This window comes from Geotrypetes seraphini, chromosome 3 (genome assembly GCF_902459505.1).
Source record: "Geotrypetes seraphini chromosome 3, aGeoSer1.1, whole genome shotgun sequence".
Taxonomy (NCBI): domain Eukaryota; kingdom Metazoa; phylum Chordata; class Amphibia; order Gymnophiona; family Dermophiidae; genus Geotrypetes; species Geotrypetes seraphini.
The window spans coordinates 28,237,316-28,256,263 of NC_047086.1; the positions used below are offsets into that span (position 1 = coordinate 28,237,316).

Genomic DNA, 18,948 nt, shown 5'->3' on the forward strand with positions numbered 1-18,948 from the left:
GGAACTTCAGCATGGCCACACTGACTGACCAGTTCAGGGCCCTGGGACGAAAGCTGAAGCGGAGTACCCGTAGGATAGCATTCTCAGAGATCCTGCCTGTACCGAGAGCAGATGCAAAGAGGCAGGCAGACCTCCAGGCTGTGAATGCATGGTTGAGGAGATGGTGCCAGGAGGAAGGCTTCCACTTTGTGAGGAACTGGACGTCCTTCTGGGGAAAGAGCAAGCTCTACCGGCGAGACGGCCTGCACCTGAGCACAGCGGGAACTAGACTACTGGCAGCCAATGTGAGGAAGGAGATCGAGAGGGCTTTAAACTGAGGAGAGGGGGAAAGCCGACAGCTGACCTGATGTTAACGCTTCGGACAACAGTATCCAGAACAGATGCTGAACGGGCTGACTGCAAGGAGGAAGTAGAGAGACCGGTGAATCTTATGATCAGACAGCGAGGGAAACACCAGGTAAAGGGAGCTTGCTGGGAGGAGACTAAGGGGCAGGGAGACACAGGGGGACTGGGTGGCATGAGGGCGAAAACTGAGGGCAATATAGGGGTGCCACAAAGCGAGGGGGATCAAACAGAGGCTCAAGGGATGATAGCCCAGGAGGGGGCCGGTAGGGCTAGAAAACCCAGAGGAAAAGCGGGGGAGTGGGGTGGCGGAAATGTGGGGAAACCGAAAGCTACAAGGATAAAGGCTGAGGGCAAAGCAGAAGCACAGGGAACGGGAGAACTGCCCGAAATTCAAGGGGAGGCGGCCCAGGTAAATACGGAGGTGGAGGAAAAACGACGGGACCTGCGGTGCTTATACGCAAATGCAAGAAGCCTCATGGCCAAGATGGGTGAACTAGAGGTCGTAGCCAAGGGGGAGGACCTGGATATAATTGGAATTACAGAAACATGGTGGACAGAGGAAAATCAATGGGATGTGGCGCTGCCGGGGTACAAGCTATACAGGAGGGACAGGACCCACAAGAAGGGGGGAGGCATAGCACTATATATAAAGGACTCTATCTACTCGGTCGGGATGGATATGGCAAAGAAGGCAGAAGGGCTGGAATCGCTATGGGTCAAATTGCCGGGAAACAAGTGTGCAGGCATAAAACTGGGGCTGTACTATCGCCCACCTGGTACGCCGGAGGAAATCGGACACGACTTGGAAGCTGAACTGAGACAAGAATGCAGGACTGGAAGTGTAACAGTGATGGGGGACTTCAACTACCCGGGGATTGACTGGAGTACGGGTCACTCCAACTGCACTAGGGAAACAGGATTTGTAGAAGCTGTGAGGGACTGCTTCATGGAGCAACTAGTCAGGGAACCGACGCGAGGGAGTGCTACTCTTGACCTCATCCTAAACGGATTAGGGGGGCCTGCAAGAGGGGTAGAAGTGGGAGGACCACTAGGCAACAGTGACCACAACGCGATCCGATTCACATTAGAAAGGGGGACACCCACAGTAAGGAGGACCGCAACAACTGCGCTCAACTTCAGGAAAGGGAACTATGTTGCTATGAGGGAAATGGTGGGGAGGAAGCTCAAAAACATCCTTAGGATGGAGACTGTAGGAAGCGCCTGGACCCTATTCAGGAACACCCTGCAGGAAGCACAAAGAATGTACGTCCCAAGTTTCAGGAAAGGCGGCAAGAACAAGCGGTCAAAGGACCCGGTTTGGATCTCAACAGAAGTAAAGAGGGCAATAAATGACAAGAAAGTGTCCTTCCGGAGATGGAAAAAGGACCCAACGGAGGAAAATCACCAGGCGCACAGGAAATGCCAAAAGGAATGCCACCAAGAGGTTAGAAAAGCAAAAGGGAAATACGAAGAGGGGCTGGCCAGGGAGGCGAAAAACTTCAAGGCATTCTTCAGTTACGTAAAGGGGAAGCGACCAGCGAGAGAGGAGGTGGGGCCGTTGGGGATAGGAAGGGAGTGATTAAGGAGGATAAAGAGGTAGCTGAGAGGTTGAACACGTTCTTCTCGTCGGTTTTCACGAGAGAAGACACATCTAATATACCGGACTCAGAGGAGCTCATGAGTGGGGAACAGGCTGAAAAATTAGAACACATAGAGGTAAGTAAGGAGGATGTCCTCAAGCAGATAGACAGGTTAAAATGCGGCAAATCGCCGGACCCAGACGGGATCCACCCAAGGGTTCTGAAAGAACTAAGACAAGAAATAGCGGGCACAATCCAGCATGTTTGCAACCTATCCTTGAAAACTGGAGAGGTACCAGAGGACTGGAAATTGGCGAATGTCACACCTATCTTCAAGAAGGGATCGAGGGGTGACCCCGGGAACTACAGGCCGGTAAGCCTGACTTCAATTATAGGGAAGATGGTGGAAGCTATGATCAAGGACGGTATTTGCGAGCACATCGAGAGACATGGCCTACTGAGAACAAGCCAGCATGGATTCTGTAAGGGAAGGTCATGCTTAACGAACCTTCTGTACTTCTTTGAGGGAATAAGCAGTCGGGTGGACAATGGGGAACCTATAGACATCATTTACCTTGATTTTCAAAAGGCTTTCGACAAGGTGCCACATGAAAGGCTGCTTAGGAAGCTGTGGAACCACGGGGTGGGAGGGGATGTGCACAGATGGATCGAGCACTGGTTGTCGGGTAGACTGCAGAGGGTCGGAGTAAAGGGACAATACTCTGACTGGCGGGGAGTCACGAGCGGTGTGCCACAGGGATCGGTGCTGGGGCCATTACTCTTCAACATATTTATCAATGACCTGGAAAAGGAGGCAAAGTGCGAGGTTATAAAATTTGCAGACGATACCAAACTGTGCGGCAGAGTTAGGTCCAGGGAGGAGTGTGAGGACCTGCAAAGGGACCTGGACAAGCTGGAAGACTGGGCAAACAAATGGCAAATGAGCTTTAACGTGGAAAAATGCAAGGTCATGCATATAGGGAAAAAGAACCCGTTGTTCAACTACAAATTGGGGGGGGGCAATGTTGGGAGACAGCAGTCTTGAGAGAGACTTGGGTGTGCTGGTGGATGCATCAATGAAGCCATCTGCACAGTGCGCAGCAGCCTCGAAAAAAGCCAACAGAATGCTGGGCATCATAAAGAGGGGCATAACAACCAGGACGCGGGAAGTCATCATGCCATTGTATCGAGCGATGGTGCGTCCACATCTGGAATACTGCGTTCAATATTGGTCGCCGTACCTCAAGAAGGACATGGCGGTACTTGAGAGAGTCCAAAGGAGAGCAACGAAGCTGGTAAGAGGGCTGGAACACTGCCCATACGCCGAGAGGTTGGATAGGCTGGGGCTCTTCTCTCTGGAAAAAAGGAGGCTCAGGGGAGATATGATAGAGACCTTCAAGATCATGAGGGGCATAGAGAGGGTGGATAGGGACAGATTCTTCAGGCTGAAGGGGTCAACAGGCACGAGGGGGCATTCGGAGAAACTGAAGGGAGATAGGTTCAGAACAAATGCAAGGAAGTTTTTTTTCACCCAAAGGGTCGTGGACACTTGGAATGCGCTACCGGAGGAAGTGATCAGGCAGACTACGGTACAAGGATTCAAACAGGGATTGGACGGATTCCTGAGGGATAGGGGGATCGTGGGATACTGAGAGAGGTGCTGAGATGTAACACAGGTATAGAAAGCTAACCAGGTAATAAGTATAGAAATCCAACCAGGTCGTGCATGTGCAAGACCGGAGGGTTAGGACTTCGATGGGAAGATAGGACTCAATGGGAAACCAAGGTGGCAAGGGGGCCCCTTCTGGTGACTCAGACAGGCCGTGACCTGTTCGGGCCGCCGCGGGAGCGGACTGCTGGGCGGGATGGACCTATGGTCTGACCCGGCGGAGGCACTGCTTATGTTCTTATGTTCTTATCTGAGGAAAGTAACAGAAGCTGTCATAGCTCTAATTTTGTGGGCTGTGGAATGACTCTCCAGTGCCAGTCCAGTCTGAGCATAGCAGAACGAGATGCAGGCAGCCAGATAGTTGGAAATCGTTCTCTTGGAAACAGGATACCCCAACTTGTTTGGATCAAATGAGATGAACAGTTGGGGAGATCTTCGATTGGTTTTGTCCGGTCAATGTAATAGGCCAAAGCCCGTTTACAGTCCAAAGTGTGCAAAGTGATTTCTCCTGGATGAGAATGAGGTTTAGGAAAAAAAACCTGGTAGAACAATTGACTGATTAAGATGAAATTCAGTGACAACTTTTGGAAGAAACTTTGGATGTGTACCTTGTCATGATGAAAAACTGTGAAGGGTGGATCTGCTACTAATGCTTGTAATTCGCTGACCCCTCCTGGCAGATGTGAGAGAAAAAGGAAGACCACTTTCCAGGTGAGAAACTTGAGATGAGCTGTGGCCATTAGTTCAAATGATTGCTTCATCAAGCTGGAAAGTACCACATTAAGGTCCCAGATTATAGGAGGCGGCTTGAGAGGTGGTTTCACATTGAAAAGTCATTTCATTAATCTGGAGACTAAAGGATGGGCCATGAAAGGTTTTCCCTCAACTGGCAGGTGAAAAGCTGTAATAGAACTGAGATGAACTCTGATAGATGTAGATTTCAGTCCAGAGTCAGACAGATGAAGAAGATAATCCAAGGAAGTTGGGTCATGATGATGAAGATGACACCAGGAAGAGAACATAGTCCACTTTTGTTGATAACATTGTTGAGTGGCTGGTTTTCTGGAGGCGTCAATAATATGTTGAACAGACTGAGAGAGACTTAATTCCGACGAACTCAGCCTGAGAGAAACCAAGCTGTCAGGTGTAGTGATTGCAGGTTGGGATGCAGAAGTGATTCCTAATTCTGAGTGAGCAGAGTAGGAAATACTGGAAGAGGTAAGGGCTCCCTGGAACTGAGTTGTAGTCGAAGGGAGAACCAATGTTTGGGCCACTGTGGTGTAATGAGAATCATGGTGGCTGCTTCTCTCTTGAGTTTGAACAGAGTTCTCAACATGTGAGGAATTGGAAGAAATGCATATAAGAACATGCCCGTCCAGTCCAGGAGAAAGCATCTTCTTCCAGACACAGGGGAGAGTAAATCCTGGAACAAAATTGGGGCAACTGGTGATTGTGAGGAGCTTCCAAGAGATAATCCCCTTGAGGGATTATCCAGAAGACTGAAGGGGGACCATCCAGAAGACATATAGGTCCAAGTATCACAAGTGTCAGGGCAAGTCCAGAGCTACCAGAACAACTCGCCCCTGGTGCCGGGCTACTCTTCTCAGGACTCTGATATCATAGGCCATGGTGGAAACATGTACAGGAACTAGTCTGCAGGCCAAGGCTAAACCATGGTGTCGATCCCCGTGCTTCCGGACTTGTATCTGCAGCTGAAGAAGTAGACTACTTTGTTGTTCTTTGCCATCACCATGAGGCCGAACATTGTTCTGCCCCAGTGGTTGACTATGGTCTGAAATGCCTGAGGGGAGAGAGACCACTCTCCTGGGTCCAGAGTTTGCTGCAGAAGTCCACCTGCATGTATTGCACTCTGGTGACATAGGCCACCAAAATGTCATAATGCCCCTGTATCGCTCATTTGGAGTATTGCATTCAATTCTGGTCTCCTTATCTCAAGAAAGATATAGTGGCGCTAGAAAAGGTTCAAAGAAGAGCGTCCAAGATAGTAAAGGGGATGGAACTCCTCTCGTATGAGGAAAGACTAAAACAGTTAGGGCTCTTCAGCTTAGAAAAGAGATGACTGAGGGGAGATTTGATTGAAGTCTACAAAATCCTGAGTGGAGTAGAAAGGATACAAGTGGATCGATTTTTCGCTCTGTCAAAAATTACAAAGACTAGAGCAGTGATTCCCAACCCTGTCCTGGAGGAACACCAGGCCAATCGGGTTTTCAGGCTAGCCCTAATGAATATGCATGAGAGAGATTTGCATATGATGGAAGTGATAGGCATGCAAATTTGCTTCATGCATATTCATTAGGGCTAGCCTGAAAACCCAATTGGCGTGGTGTTCCTCCAGGACAGGGTTGGGAACCACTGGACTAGAGGACACTCGAAGTTACACGGAAATACTTTTAAAACCAATAGAGGAACATTTTTTTCACTCAGAGAATAGTTAAGCTCTGGAACACATTGCCAGAGGATGTAATAAGAGTGGATAGCGTAACTGGTTTTAAGAAAGGATTGGACAAGTTCCTGGAGGAAAGGTCCATAGTCTGTTATTAAGAAAGACATGGAGAAAGCCACTGCTTGCCCTGTATTGGTGAATACAATGAAAAAAATCACTCAAATTTTCACAATAATGTATTTTAAACTGCGTACAACGGTTAGTGAATTTTCTGCTCAGAGAAATGGAGGTAACAACAGGGGAAGAACCTCAACACTACTACCTCACCGCCCAATCATTGCATATTCAAAAACTTTTTGTAAGAATGCTGATGTTTGAATTATTTGCATTTAGTGCCACTAAGGCTACACTTTTGTTCTTATAATTTTATATTGTTTTATGTTTTAAATCTGAATGGCAAACTTATCTTATAGCTTGCAGGTTCCGACATGACACATTTCGTTCCTGCCTCAGAGAACCAATGAAATGTTAAGAAGGTTTCTGAAAATATGGGCGAGATAGGCTCAAAGATATAAACGCTTCTTGCATATAGACCAACTCACTTATTATGCATTTCCTCCTATCGTGTTGACACTCCATCTGACCAACTGTGGGAGACCGGGTGGTTTTAGCAGAACAGATGCGGGACCTCGGGAAAGCATGGTTTCCAACTGACACAGAAGGCATGCTAGTGTCGTTGATATAGGCTTGCCAGAGAAAGTTCACAAAGTCAGGCAAAAAGAGCATAGAGGACTGAGAACCCCCTACCAGAGGGTTAGAGCACTTTCTTTTCAATCTGGGGCTAACAGAGCCTTTACTAGGTGCTAGCACCGCATTCTGGGATTCTGAGAGACCAAAACCATCTTTCAACCATCCCAATAATCTTTTGGCAGTCTCTCCATCTTGCACAATGGAACACGCGGTGCAAAGGCACGCTTCCGGTGCCCAACAGACAGAAACTGTCATTGGAGCTAGAGGACTCCAACCCTGGTGGTTAGAATAAAAAAATGAGGCTCTTTAAACAAGTTTGAAAACTTAGAATTAAAATTGGGAAAAATCCAAATGGTCTCCACTAGCATTTTCCACTGAAAAAATAACTTCAATGGAGGACAGCAAAAACCATTGATTTTAAGATTTTGGGGGTAGAGGAACAAGGCTACATCAAATTAAACTTCCAAAAACATCAATTTCAGCCACCCCCCCCCCCTCCGCAAACTGCCCTGTGGGATGTGACAGCTCTACTCACAGACCAGACACTAGAAGAAGTGCTGCAACCTGCCTCAGCTCCTCTAAGGGTGGTTGGAGAATGGAGAGGACCTCTACCACAGGAAAGCTGCCTCTTTTGAATCCTCAACCCCCGGGACCAGGATCCAAATGCTGCGAGCAGGGGGAGAAAAATGCAGCCGACACCATGTGCGCTCTGAAGAAACGCAATTGGTGTCCGTACAGCCTGCACCAATACTCCTGATCAAGCCAATGAGTGAGCCAAGCAGGAGAAAACCCCAAGCTCCACAATTCAAGCAAGCTGGCTGAGCAGGACCCCGCAAAATCCACCTGTCAGCTGCAGATCAAAGTCTGCTCCTCTAACACAGGGTAGGCAGTCACTGGAGCTTTACTGGAACGTGAATTCTCAGATTCAAATAAATAAATAATCTCGCAAAAACTAGCAGATCAAAGTTGCTCCTGCAGGCTGGGAGCAGCAGAGAGCAGGGAAAAGGAGGAGGTGCTGAAAACTGATCAGTATCTCCTGCAATGGACTCACTGGAATGGATGGAAGACCCATGGTCAGCATACCATCCCTAGTGCACAGGAAATAAATGCATATATGTGAGAATAGGATGCCCGCTTCTCCTCAAGAGAATTTTTTTTTCACAAAGATTCAAGAAAAAAATTCTATAGTAACTAGCACATTATATAATGTACTTCCTTGAATCTAATGGGTTACAGGATCCGAGGCAACACGGCTTTACAAAAGGTAAATCGTGCCAAATGAACAAGATGTTGTCGGACAGAGGGTAGTGATTAATGAAAGTTGCTCGGAGGAAGGAAAGGTGAGTAGTGGAGTCCCTCAGGGTTCGGTGCTCGGGCCGATCCTGTTCAATATGTTTGCGAGTGACATTGCTGAAGGGTTAGAAGGAAAAGTGTGCCTTTTTGCAGATTATAAACTAAACTAAACTAAACCTTAGGTTTGTATACTGCGCCATCTCCACAAGCGTAGAGCTCAGCACGGTTTACAGGGTTAGGTTGAAAAGGAGCTACAATGAAGGGTTATAGGAAAGGAGCTAGGAAGATAAAGAGGGACAGGGTACCAAAGAGCGAGAGGTGTTAGATTTTTGAAAAGAGCCAAGTTTTCAGGTGTTTGCGGAAGGATTGGAGGGAGCTTGAAATTCTGAGCGGGGATGTGAGGTTGTTCCAGAGTTCTGTGGTTCTAAAGGGGAGGGATATTCCTAGTTTTACTACGCGGGATATACCTTTTGCAGAGGGGAATGATAGTTTCAGTTTTTGGGAAGATCTAGTGGAATTAGGGTTAGAGGAGTTCCAGAAGAGAGGGATAACGGGAGGGAGGATGCCATGTAGGATCTTGAAAGCTAAACAGCACATTTAAAGAGAACTCTGGAGTGAACTGGGAGCCAGTGAAGTTTGGACAGGAGTGGGGAGACGTGGTCAAACTTGCCTTTAGCGAAAATAAGCTTGGCTGTGGCGTTCTGGATTAGCTGAAGTCTATGGAGTTTTTTTTTAGTTAGGCTTAAATAGATGGAGTTGCAAAAATCCAGTCTAGAGAGGATGGTGGATTGAACAAGGACGACGAAGTGAGAATGATGAAAGTGCGATCTCACTTTCCTCAGCATATGAAGACTAAAGAAGCATTTTTTTACCAAGAAGTTGAGGTGGTCATTGAAGGAGAGAGAGGAGTCTATGATGATGCCAAGGACTTTGCTTGAAAACTCAAGCTGAAGAGTGGAGCCGGAAGATAATGGATGGAGGTGGGTAAATGACCTAATATTGGGCCGAGCCAAAGTAGTTTTGTTTTGGATTCGTTCAATTTCATTTGTACAGAATGTGCCCAGGATTGAAGGTTCATTATACATGCGGATATGTTCTCAGCGAGGTTAGTGAGGTTCGAGTCGGTCTCAAGGAGGATGAGGATATCGTCAGCATAGGTGTAGAGAGCTTCCAGGGGGGACAGATGAAGGAGTTTCAAAGAGGACATGTAAATATTGAAAAGGATAGGAGAGAGGGGTGAGCCTTGCGGGACTCCACATATCGGCTTCCAGGGAGGGGATGAGGTACCGTTTATGTTTATGTTAACAGTGTAAGATTTGTAACAGAGTAGACACCGAAGAGGGAGCAGAAAATATGAAAAAGGATCTGCAAAAGTTAAAGGATTGGTCTAATGCCTGGCAACTAAAATTCAATGCAAAGAAATGCAGAGTAATGCATTTGGGGATTAATAATCGGAAGGAACCGTATATGCTGGGAGGTGAGAAGCTGATATGCATGGACGGGGAGAGGGACCTTGGGGTGATAGTATCCAAAGATCTAAAGGCAAAAAAAAAGTGTGAAAAGGCAGTGGCTGCTGCCAGAAGGATGCTGGGCTGTGTAAAGAGAGGCACAGCCAGTAGAAGGAAGAAGGTGTTGATGCCCCTGTACAGGTCATTGGTAAGGCCCCACTTGGAGTATTGTGTTCTGTTTTGGAGACCATATCTGGTGAAGTACGTAAGAAGACTTGAAGCGGTCCAGAGGAGGGTAACGAAAATGATAGGAGGCTTGGGCCAGAAGACGTATGAAGACAGACTGGAAGCCCTGAATATGTATACCCTAGAGGAAAGGAGGAACAGGGGAGATATGATTAAGACGTTCAAATACTTGAAGGCTATTAACGTAGAACAAAATCTTTTCCAGAGAAAGGAAAATGGTAAAACCAGAGGACAGAATTTGAGGTTGAGGAGTGGTAGATTCAAGGGCAATGTTAGGAAATTCTACTTTACAGAGAGGGTGGTGGATGCCTGGAATGTGCTCCCGAGAGAGGTGGTGGACAGGAAAACGGTGACTGAGTTCAAAGAAGCGTGGGATGAACACAGATTATCTAGAATCAGAAAATAATATTAAATATTGAACTAAGGCCAATACTTGGCAGACTTGCATGGTCTGTATATAGCCATTTGGGAGAGGACGAGCTGGAGAGGGCTTCAATGGCTGTGAGGGTGTAGATGGGCTGGAGTAGGTTTTGACAGAGATTTTGTCTGTTGGAACCCAAGCACAGTACCGGATAGAGCTTTGGATTCTTGCCCAGAAATAGCTAAGAAGAAAAAATTTAAATTGAATCAAGTTGGGCAGACTGGATGGACCATTCGGGTCTTTATCTGCCATCATCTACTATGTTAGATTACAGACCTCAAAACACGATCCCATTCATAATTTCTTTAAAAAAATTTATTTATAAACCATCTGTTCTTTTGTAAATGTGTTACAACAGAGCAGGTCATGAACAAAGTCAAATTCAACACAGAATGCAAATAAATCCCATCTTTTCCAAAAATATTCTATAATTAAAGGAAGCCCCCTTAGAACAAACCCAATATAGCATATTTAAACAGAAACATATGAAAATGTTTATGGAATAATCATAAAATGAAATATTCGAAGATATATGCAAGTTGCCAGAGATCAGGCAATACAAACAATCAGAGCAATCATCAACACACTTAAAGGGGGTGGGAAGCCATTTAAAGAAAGCCAAGTAGGAACATTCACAAGTAAGAGTTACATGCAAAGAACATACTAAACTATCAACTTGCTAAAGCTTAACAAATACTCCTAACTGAACTAAATGAAAAATTACTTACCTACAAAAAATGGAGCTATTCACCTATTCAAAAAGGTTACTGAACCACAGTGCAATAAAAAGCTCTTGCCATTAATCTGACAATCTTGATGAAGCATATTTTGTTTTGCATACCAAATTAAAGGTCTATATAACTGTATTTTGACAGAACAGTTTGTCTATTACATTATTTCAAAGGTTTACACAATATTTCTCAAGAATATATTCAAGGAAATCCATAGCAGATCATTCTCAATACTCGATCATAACACAAAAGCTGTTTGCAGACACACCTAATATTTGTAAAATTGCTACAGTGACAAATTGTCCATCTACGAACAAGATTATGTTTTCTTTTAATGGCATGGTCTCTTACTTGAATGGACGTAAAGAAACATCAAGTTTAATTTTCAACATAATTTCTGTATTTGTGAAATACAACTATTGTACATATTTTGTAATTTTTGTTTATATTTTCAGTAGGATCCTAAGTTTCAGACTACATGTTTCAAAAAAGCACTTTCAAATCTATACATTATGGGATACAGGATTAGGTATATATTTAAGTATTTCTTAAAGTTTTAAAAAATTACTAATTTTGTTTCATGATTTTTTGTAATTTGCACTGGAAAACAAGATCAGTTTTCTGAGAATTCACAAACACTGATCTTACCCCTTGCCTCTATTCAAGAAGAAAACCTGACCACAAGCCTTGCACAATGTACATCTTGAATCTGATCTGTTACTGTAACAGGTTTATTAATCTTGATTTCACATCACCATCAGTCATCTTCAGATACATATTGTCGACTATTCTTGCGCTGATGATTCCGAGAACGAGAACGAGAGCGTTTCAGTGTTTTGCTCTCACTGTTGACATGTCTTTGTGGAGATTTTGAATGAGATCTTGCAGGTGAACCAGAATCCTTTCTACTACATTGTGATTTTATTCCAGACCTAGATTTCCTGTGAGGTGACCGAGATTGTGATCTGGCTACAGATTTTGAATTTTGCTGAAATGACTTTGATCGTGAACGACCTCTAGATCCACCGTTTCGCCTAGGTGTACTTGAGCGTCTTGCTGAGCTAGAACACCTGGGTAGTGATTTGGAGCGGGACTTGGACTGACTATAAGAATGTCGTCTGTGTCTTGACCTGCAAAACATTCAAAACATAAGAGAAAGGATTCCATAATACAAGGCTTAGATATTTTTCAGCTGTTAAAGATTCCAATGCAATGCTAAGTTGGTTCCCATAATTATTGTAGCCACAAGCTGAAATCCCAATTACTATTACTATCTATATACTCTTGGCTGCAAAAGGACAAAATCTTGCATGTACACTAATTTTCAGGAAAGAACATAAAATATAAAAACTATCCTTGGTAGAGGTACTGAAACCGATAAAAAAGGGATTACTTAATTCTAATGGAAGTTCTCTGTGGACAGCAGAATAAATCAGCTACATACATGAGCCATGTCATTCTAATAGCACCAGACTGGATCCTCTGTCCCATAGCCTAAATGAATCTAGAAAAGCTAAGGGTATGCTAGGGCAGTGGTCCCCAACCCTGTCCTGGAGGACAACCAGCCAGTCGGGTTTTTGGGATAGCCCTAATGAATATGCATGGCTGAGATTTGTGTATAATGAGAGGTAGCAGGCATGCAAATCTGCCCCATGCATATTCATTAGGGCTCTCTTGAAAACCCTACTGGTTGGTTGGGGACCACTGTGCTAGGGTATTCACTCGAGTGGCCAAAGCCACTCCCCCCCTTCCATCCATTCTACAACTTAAAAAAATGGGAGCATATTACTCCTTTTTAACAGAAACTCCACTGGTTGCCGATTGAGTCCAGCGTTTTGTTTAAATTTTCATGCATTTGTTATAAATCAGTCTTCGGTATGTCACCAGGTTATGCAGTTTCCCATTTTTCTTTGAACCAGTCAAATAAGATTACATGCAGAGCACTTCTGTTTACGTATCCCTCCACAAAATTCTGTCGTTATAAGAAGTTTCTTGAGAGAACCCTCTCGTTTCAGGCTGCTAAATTGAATGTATGGTTCGGTAAAAATATGTTAGAGGTCCCTTCTTATTTTGATTTTAGAAAATTGTTAAAGACACAACTATCTGACAGGCTTGTATCATAATATTTCATGTTTATTTTTTAATTGAGTCCTTTATATTCATAATTTGATGTACTTTTATCTGCTTTGTACCAGCTTCATTTGTTGTGATCCGCCTAAAACCATTTTGGTCTGGCGGTATATAAGAATAAAATTATTATTATTATTATTAAGCTACCTTCAACTGTAAAGGCATTTTCAACATTGAGATGAGGTGAAAGGCTTGTGTGGCTGATTTATCCTACTGTCCATAGAGAACCTCCATTACAGATAAGCAGTGTGGTGAAGTGGTTAAAGCTACAGCCTCAGCATCCTAAGGTTGTGGGTTCAAACCCACGCTGCTCCTTGTGACCCCAGGCAAGTCACTTAATCTCCCCATTGCCCCAGGTACATTAGATAGATTGTGAGCCCACCAGGACAGACAGGGAAAAATGCTTGAGTACCTGAATAAATTAATGTAAACCATTCTGAGCTCCCTGGGAAGAATGGTATAAAAAAAAACAAATAAATAAATAAAAATTCTCCTTGTCCATGGAAAAAAAAAATCAACCATACATATGGCTGAATCCCATGATGCTAGTGCAAGGGTGGTAAATAATCTAAATATATTTGCCTAACTCTTGTAACCTAGGTGTTACCACTGCGGTAAGGAAGGAGAAAAGATCACAGTCCTCGAATATCAAAGGAAAACAAAGAGAACAGTGATGCATATAATTAGCAAACTGCTTTGGTTGTATCACAGAAAGATGGATATTTAAAGCACAGTTACTTACCATAACAGGTGTTATCCAGGGACAGTAGGCAGATATTCTTACATGTGGATGACGCCATCCACAGAGCCCAGAAAGGACAGTGCTAAAAGTGCAGTCACTTTAAACTTAAGAAGCTTTGAGATTTCTCACACCGCACACCTGTGAGTGCCTTCCCACCCGACATCCACTTGCACTTCCTCATTTCATAAAAAAGCTAAGAAGCCAGCCAGGGAAGTTGGGAGAGATGCGAGACTATCTGCCTGAGGTCCCCAGATAACACCTGTTACGGTAAGTAACTGTGCTTTGTCCTTGGACAAACAGGCAGCATGTTCTCACATGTAGGATTCTCTAGCTTATGGGATGGTGGGAGAGTTGGACAATAGGAAGAAAATAAATTCTGTAAAACTGGTTGGCTGAAACGACCATCTCATCTGGAATAGGATTCCAGACAGTAGTAAAATGTAAAAGTGTGAATTGAGGACCAAGTAGCTGCTTTGCAAATATCTTCAACACGAGTGGAATGCAAAAAAGCCACCGATGCTGCCATAGTTCGGGCTTTGTGTGCTCTCACACATCCCTCAAGCTGCAGCAAAGCCTGAGCATAGCAGAAGGAATTGCAGGAAAGCACAGTTACTTACCGTAACAGGTGTTATCCAGGGACAGCAGGCAGATATTCTTTACATGTGGGTGACATCACCGACAGAGCCCCCTAGTGGATGTTTTCGCAAGCAGACTTGCTTGAAGACCTACAAGCTTGCGATTGGCCCGCGCGTGTCCCTCCCGCCCGGTCTAGGGCATGTGTCTCCTCAGCGTGTCCTCAGTTCAGATAGCTAGCAAAGAAGCCAACCACGGGGAGGTGGGTGGGTTGTGAGAATATCTGCCTGCTGTCCCTGGATAATACCCGTGCTTTATCACAGGACAAGCAGGCAGCATATTCTCTACATGTGGGAGACCTCCAAGCTAACCAGAATGGGATGGAGGGAGAGTTGGCAATTTAGGAGAACAGATTTTGTAAAACGGACTAGCCAAAAAGGCCATCATGCCTGGAGAAAGCATCCAGGCAGTAGTGCGAGGTAAACGTATGAACCGAGGACCAAGTGGCAGCCTTACAGATTTCCTTAAGTGGAGTCGAGTGAAGGAAAGCAACAGATGCCGCCATCGCTCTGACCTTGTGGCCTGAGACTCGACCCGGCAGGGAGAGACCGGCCTAAGCATAACAAAAAGAGATACAAGCGGCCAACCAGTTAGAAATGGTTCGCTTAAAAACAGAACGACCCAAGCGATTAGGATCGAAAGAGAGGAACAGCTGGGGAGCAGAACGATGAGGAGCAGTGCGCTTCAAGTAGAAAGCCAGCGCACGCTTACAATCAAGAGAATGCAGAGCCACTTCTCCAGGGTGAGAATGGGGCTTCGGAAAAAACACAGGGAGAACAATGGATTGGTTGATGTGAAACTCAGAAACAACCTTAGGCAAGAACTTAGGATGGGTACGGAGAACCACCTTATCATGATGGAAGACAGTGAAAGGAGGGTCCGCAACCATGGCTTGAAGTTCACTGACCCGACGGGCAGAAGTGAGAGCAATAAGAAACACAACCTTCCGCTTTCTTCCATGATGCTGCTGGTAGTTCCGGTATGGACTCGCCACCCGATCTGTTCCTCCTCTTGATAAAGATTCTATCGAAACACGGCCTGTGTTGAGGAGGGCTAGGAACTTTGTTTTCGTCCAGACCCTGGCTTGTGTCTGGCCGAATGTGGAACGTCTCTGATACCAATTTTACAGCATTTCTCTACATTTGAGTTGATTTCTCTATATTTCTGGAATGAATTGGAATGACTTTGCACACGATATTGCACAACTTTTTTATCACTACACATCAGCACTTTAACTTTCGAGTGGATTTGAACTATGTCACGCTTTATGAACCGATTGATTCAAGGATGGTCGGGTTGCTCTTCTATTAAGTTTTCTGGACCTTTCAGTTAAGTATTTGCTCACCTTCACTTTGTGTGGTCTCTTTTGAGCCCCTGTAATACCATTGTTTCTTTTATCCTATCTACTCTTTATATACTTATATTTATATTGTATCTGTATTTGATGTTGTTTATGTCTGTCTCATCTTATTTTGTGTTTTAAATGTTTTGAAATTTTAAAATGTATTGAGAATTTAATAAAGATGTTTCACATATGAAAAAAATGATAATTACCGGTTAATATTTAATGATGCTTAATGTTTAATAATGTTTGTGCATTCTACTCATGCCTCTCATTGTTTATGATTAATTGGATAATTACAGTAGGGGTTCTTTATCTTTTTGACATTAAAACTTAGTTGCCAGTAAGAGTTCCAGTAAGAGTAGGTCCTGCGTCATGCAGTCGGGCACTATGCTTTTGCCTACTATGTTGCACAGTTTGGCATCATCAGCGAATAATGCAATTTTCCCTCGAAGCCCTTGAGCCAGGTCCCTTATGAAGATATTAAATAGGATCGGACCCAAGACTGAACCCTGCGGCACTCCACTGATCAGTTCTGACGTTTCGGCGAGAGTACCGTTCACCACCACCCTCTGAAGTCTACCACTGAGCCAGTCTTTTACCCATGCAGTTAACGTTTCTCCTAATCCCATTGAACTCATCTTGCTCAATAACCTGTGGTGTGGGACACTATCAAAAGCCTTACTGAAGCCAAAGTACACGACGTCCAGGGACTCCCCCATATCCAGCTTTTTCGTTACCCAGTCAAAGAAGCTGATCAGACTGGATTGGCAGGTCCTTCCCTTTGTAAATCCATGTTGATGGGGGTCTCGTAGATTCTCGTCATTCAGGATCGTATCTAATTTGTGTTTGGTTAGTGTTTCCATAATTTTACACACTATTGATGTGAAACTCACCGGTCTGTAGTTTTCAGCCTCCGTCCTGCATCCCTTTTTGTGGAGTGAAATGATGTTAGCTGTTTTCCAGTCCAATGGGACTCTTCCTGTACTCAGGGAAAGATTGAAGAGCGCGGATAACGGTTCCGCTAGGACATCACTCAACTCTCTAAGCACCCCTGGGATGTAATTTGTCAGGTCCCATGGCTTTGTTCACTTTGAGCCTTGAAAGTTCGTAGTAGACGCTGCTGGACGTAAACTCAAAATCTCGAAACGGGTCTTCCGAGCTTTCCCTTGTCTGCAGCTGTGGACCGGATCCCGGTGCCTCGCAAGTAAAGACTGAGCAAAAGTATTCATTTAGTAGTTCGTCATTATCGGAGTCCGATTCTACATAGTTCCCGTCTGGTTTCTTAAGGCGCACAATCCCATCTGTATTCCTTTTTCTGTCACTGATATACCTGAAGAAGGATTTATCCCCTTTTTTAATGTTCTCTGCTAGATTCTCTTCCATCCGGAGTTTGGCCTCTCTGACTGCTGTTTTGACGGCTCTAGACTTGGCCAGATATCTTCTTTGGTCTCTCGTTTTACTGATTGTTTGCAGGAGATAAATGCTTTTTTCTTCTTTTTTACGAGGTCCGAGATCTCCGCAGAGAACCACTGAGGTTTATTGTTCCTCCGCCGTTTACTTACTGTTTTTATGTAGAGGTTGGTTGCTTCGTGTAGGGTAGATTTCAGAGCTGACCACATTGCCTCTACATTATCAGTTGCAGCCTGATTTTGTAGCGCCCGATAAATGAAATCACCCATGTTTTTGAAGTTAGTGCCCCTAAAGTTGAGGACCTTTGTGGATGTGTTATATCTAGTGAATCCTTTCCTGAGGTGAAACCACAACATGTTGTGGTCGCTGGAGGCCATCTTATCACCTATCGAAACCTCTGTGACACTTTCCTCGTTGGTGAGTACCAGGTCCAGTATAGCCTGACCCCTAGTGGGCTCCAATACCATCTGTCTGAATTGTGCTCCCTTTATGGAGGTTAGTAGCTTTTTGCTGCTGCTGGTTGTAGTGGAAAGTTTGTTCCAATCTGCATCAGGCATATTGAAGTCCCCTAACAACACCATGTCTCCACGCAAAGTGATGGTCTCTATATCTTCGATTAGTTCTATATCTATGTTTTCCTGTTGTCTTGGAGGTCTGTATACAACCCCAAGATACAAGCATTTGTCATTCCCCCTGGCCAGGTTCACCCAAAGGGATTCCCCGGTGTACTTGACGTCTGTGATCCTGGTAACTTTGATGTCCTCCTTGGTGTATAGTGCTACCCCTCCCCCTGTTTTGTCCTCTCTGTCTCGACGAAGTAAGTTGTATCCCGGTATAGCCATATCCCACCCATGAGAATCCGTGAACCAGGTCTCGGATATTGCTACCACATCTAGGTTGGCGTTCGTTATTTACGTTTCTAATTCCAGAATTTTATTACCTAAACTGTGGGCATTAACGTACATAGCCCTCCATACTTTATGTTTGTCAGGACCCCCCGGCCATTTTTCCGCCTGAGTTAGTATTGTTCCTACAGTACTATTTGTCATGTGTGTACTTACCTCAGACTCAGAAATGGAGTGGCAACTTACTTCGCCAGGTTACTTACGATGCCAGTACGTGAGTGGGTACTGTCGGGGCCACCGAGGAGCTATCAGAATCATGGTGGCACTCGTGGACTTGAGCCTGACGCGAGTCTTCAGAATCAGAGGGAATGGAGGGAACGCATACAGAAACAGGTTCGTCCAGTCCAGCAGGAAAGCATCCGCCTCGAGTCTGAGCGGGGAGTAAACCCTGGAGCAGAAGCGGGGCAACTTGTGATTGAGAGGGAAGCGAACAGAACAACGTCCGGAGTCCCCCAACGAGCAAATACCTGACACAGGGTCAAGGAATGGATGGACTACTCGTGAGGCTGCAGAAGACGACTCAACTTGTCCACCAGACAATTGTGCTGGCCCTGAATGTAGACTGCTCGAAGGAATATGTTGCAGCGGATGGCCCAATCCCAGAGCCGCATTGCCTCCTGACACAGGGAGAGGGACCCCATTCCCCCCTGTTTGTTGAGATAATACATGGCGACCTGGTTGTCCCTGCAGACCAGGCACCACTCGGTCGCGAAGCAGGTGACAAAAAGCTTTCAGGGCGAGGAAGATCGCTTGAAGCTTCAGCAGATTGATGTGACAAAGGCGGTCGGCACTGGACCAAAGACCCTGAGTGCAAAGACCGTCCAGATGAGCCCCCCAAGTGTAGGTCGACGAGTCTGTCGTGAGGACCATCTGCGGAGGAGCATGAAACAGAAAAC

General features: G+C 45.0%; 1 protein-coding gene across 2 annotated transcripts in view; it reads right to left on the reverse strand.

The window, feature by feature from the left end:
- Window positions 1-10,453: 10,453 nt before the first annotated feature.
- LOC117358071 (serine/arginine-rich splicing factor 12-like) overlaps window positions 10,454-18,948 on the reverse strand; it is a 131,934-nt gene continuing 123,439 nt past the window's right edge. For both annotated transcript variants that reach the window (XM_033939518.1, XM_033939519.1), the window contains one exon: window positions 10,454-12,017. In XM_033939518.1, coding sequence (XP_033795409.1) covers window positions 11,645-12,017 — 373 coding nt within the window. In that variant the 3' untranslated portion in view covers window positions 10,454-11,644. The remainder of the gene's footprint in view (window positions 12,018-18,948) is intronic.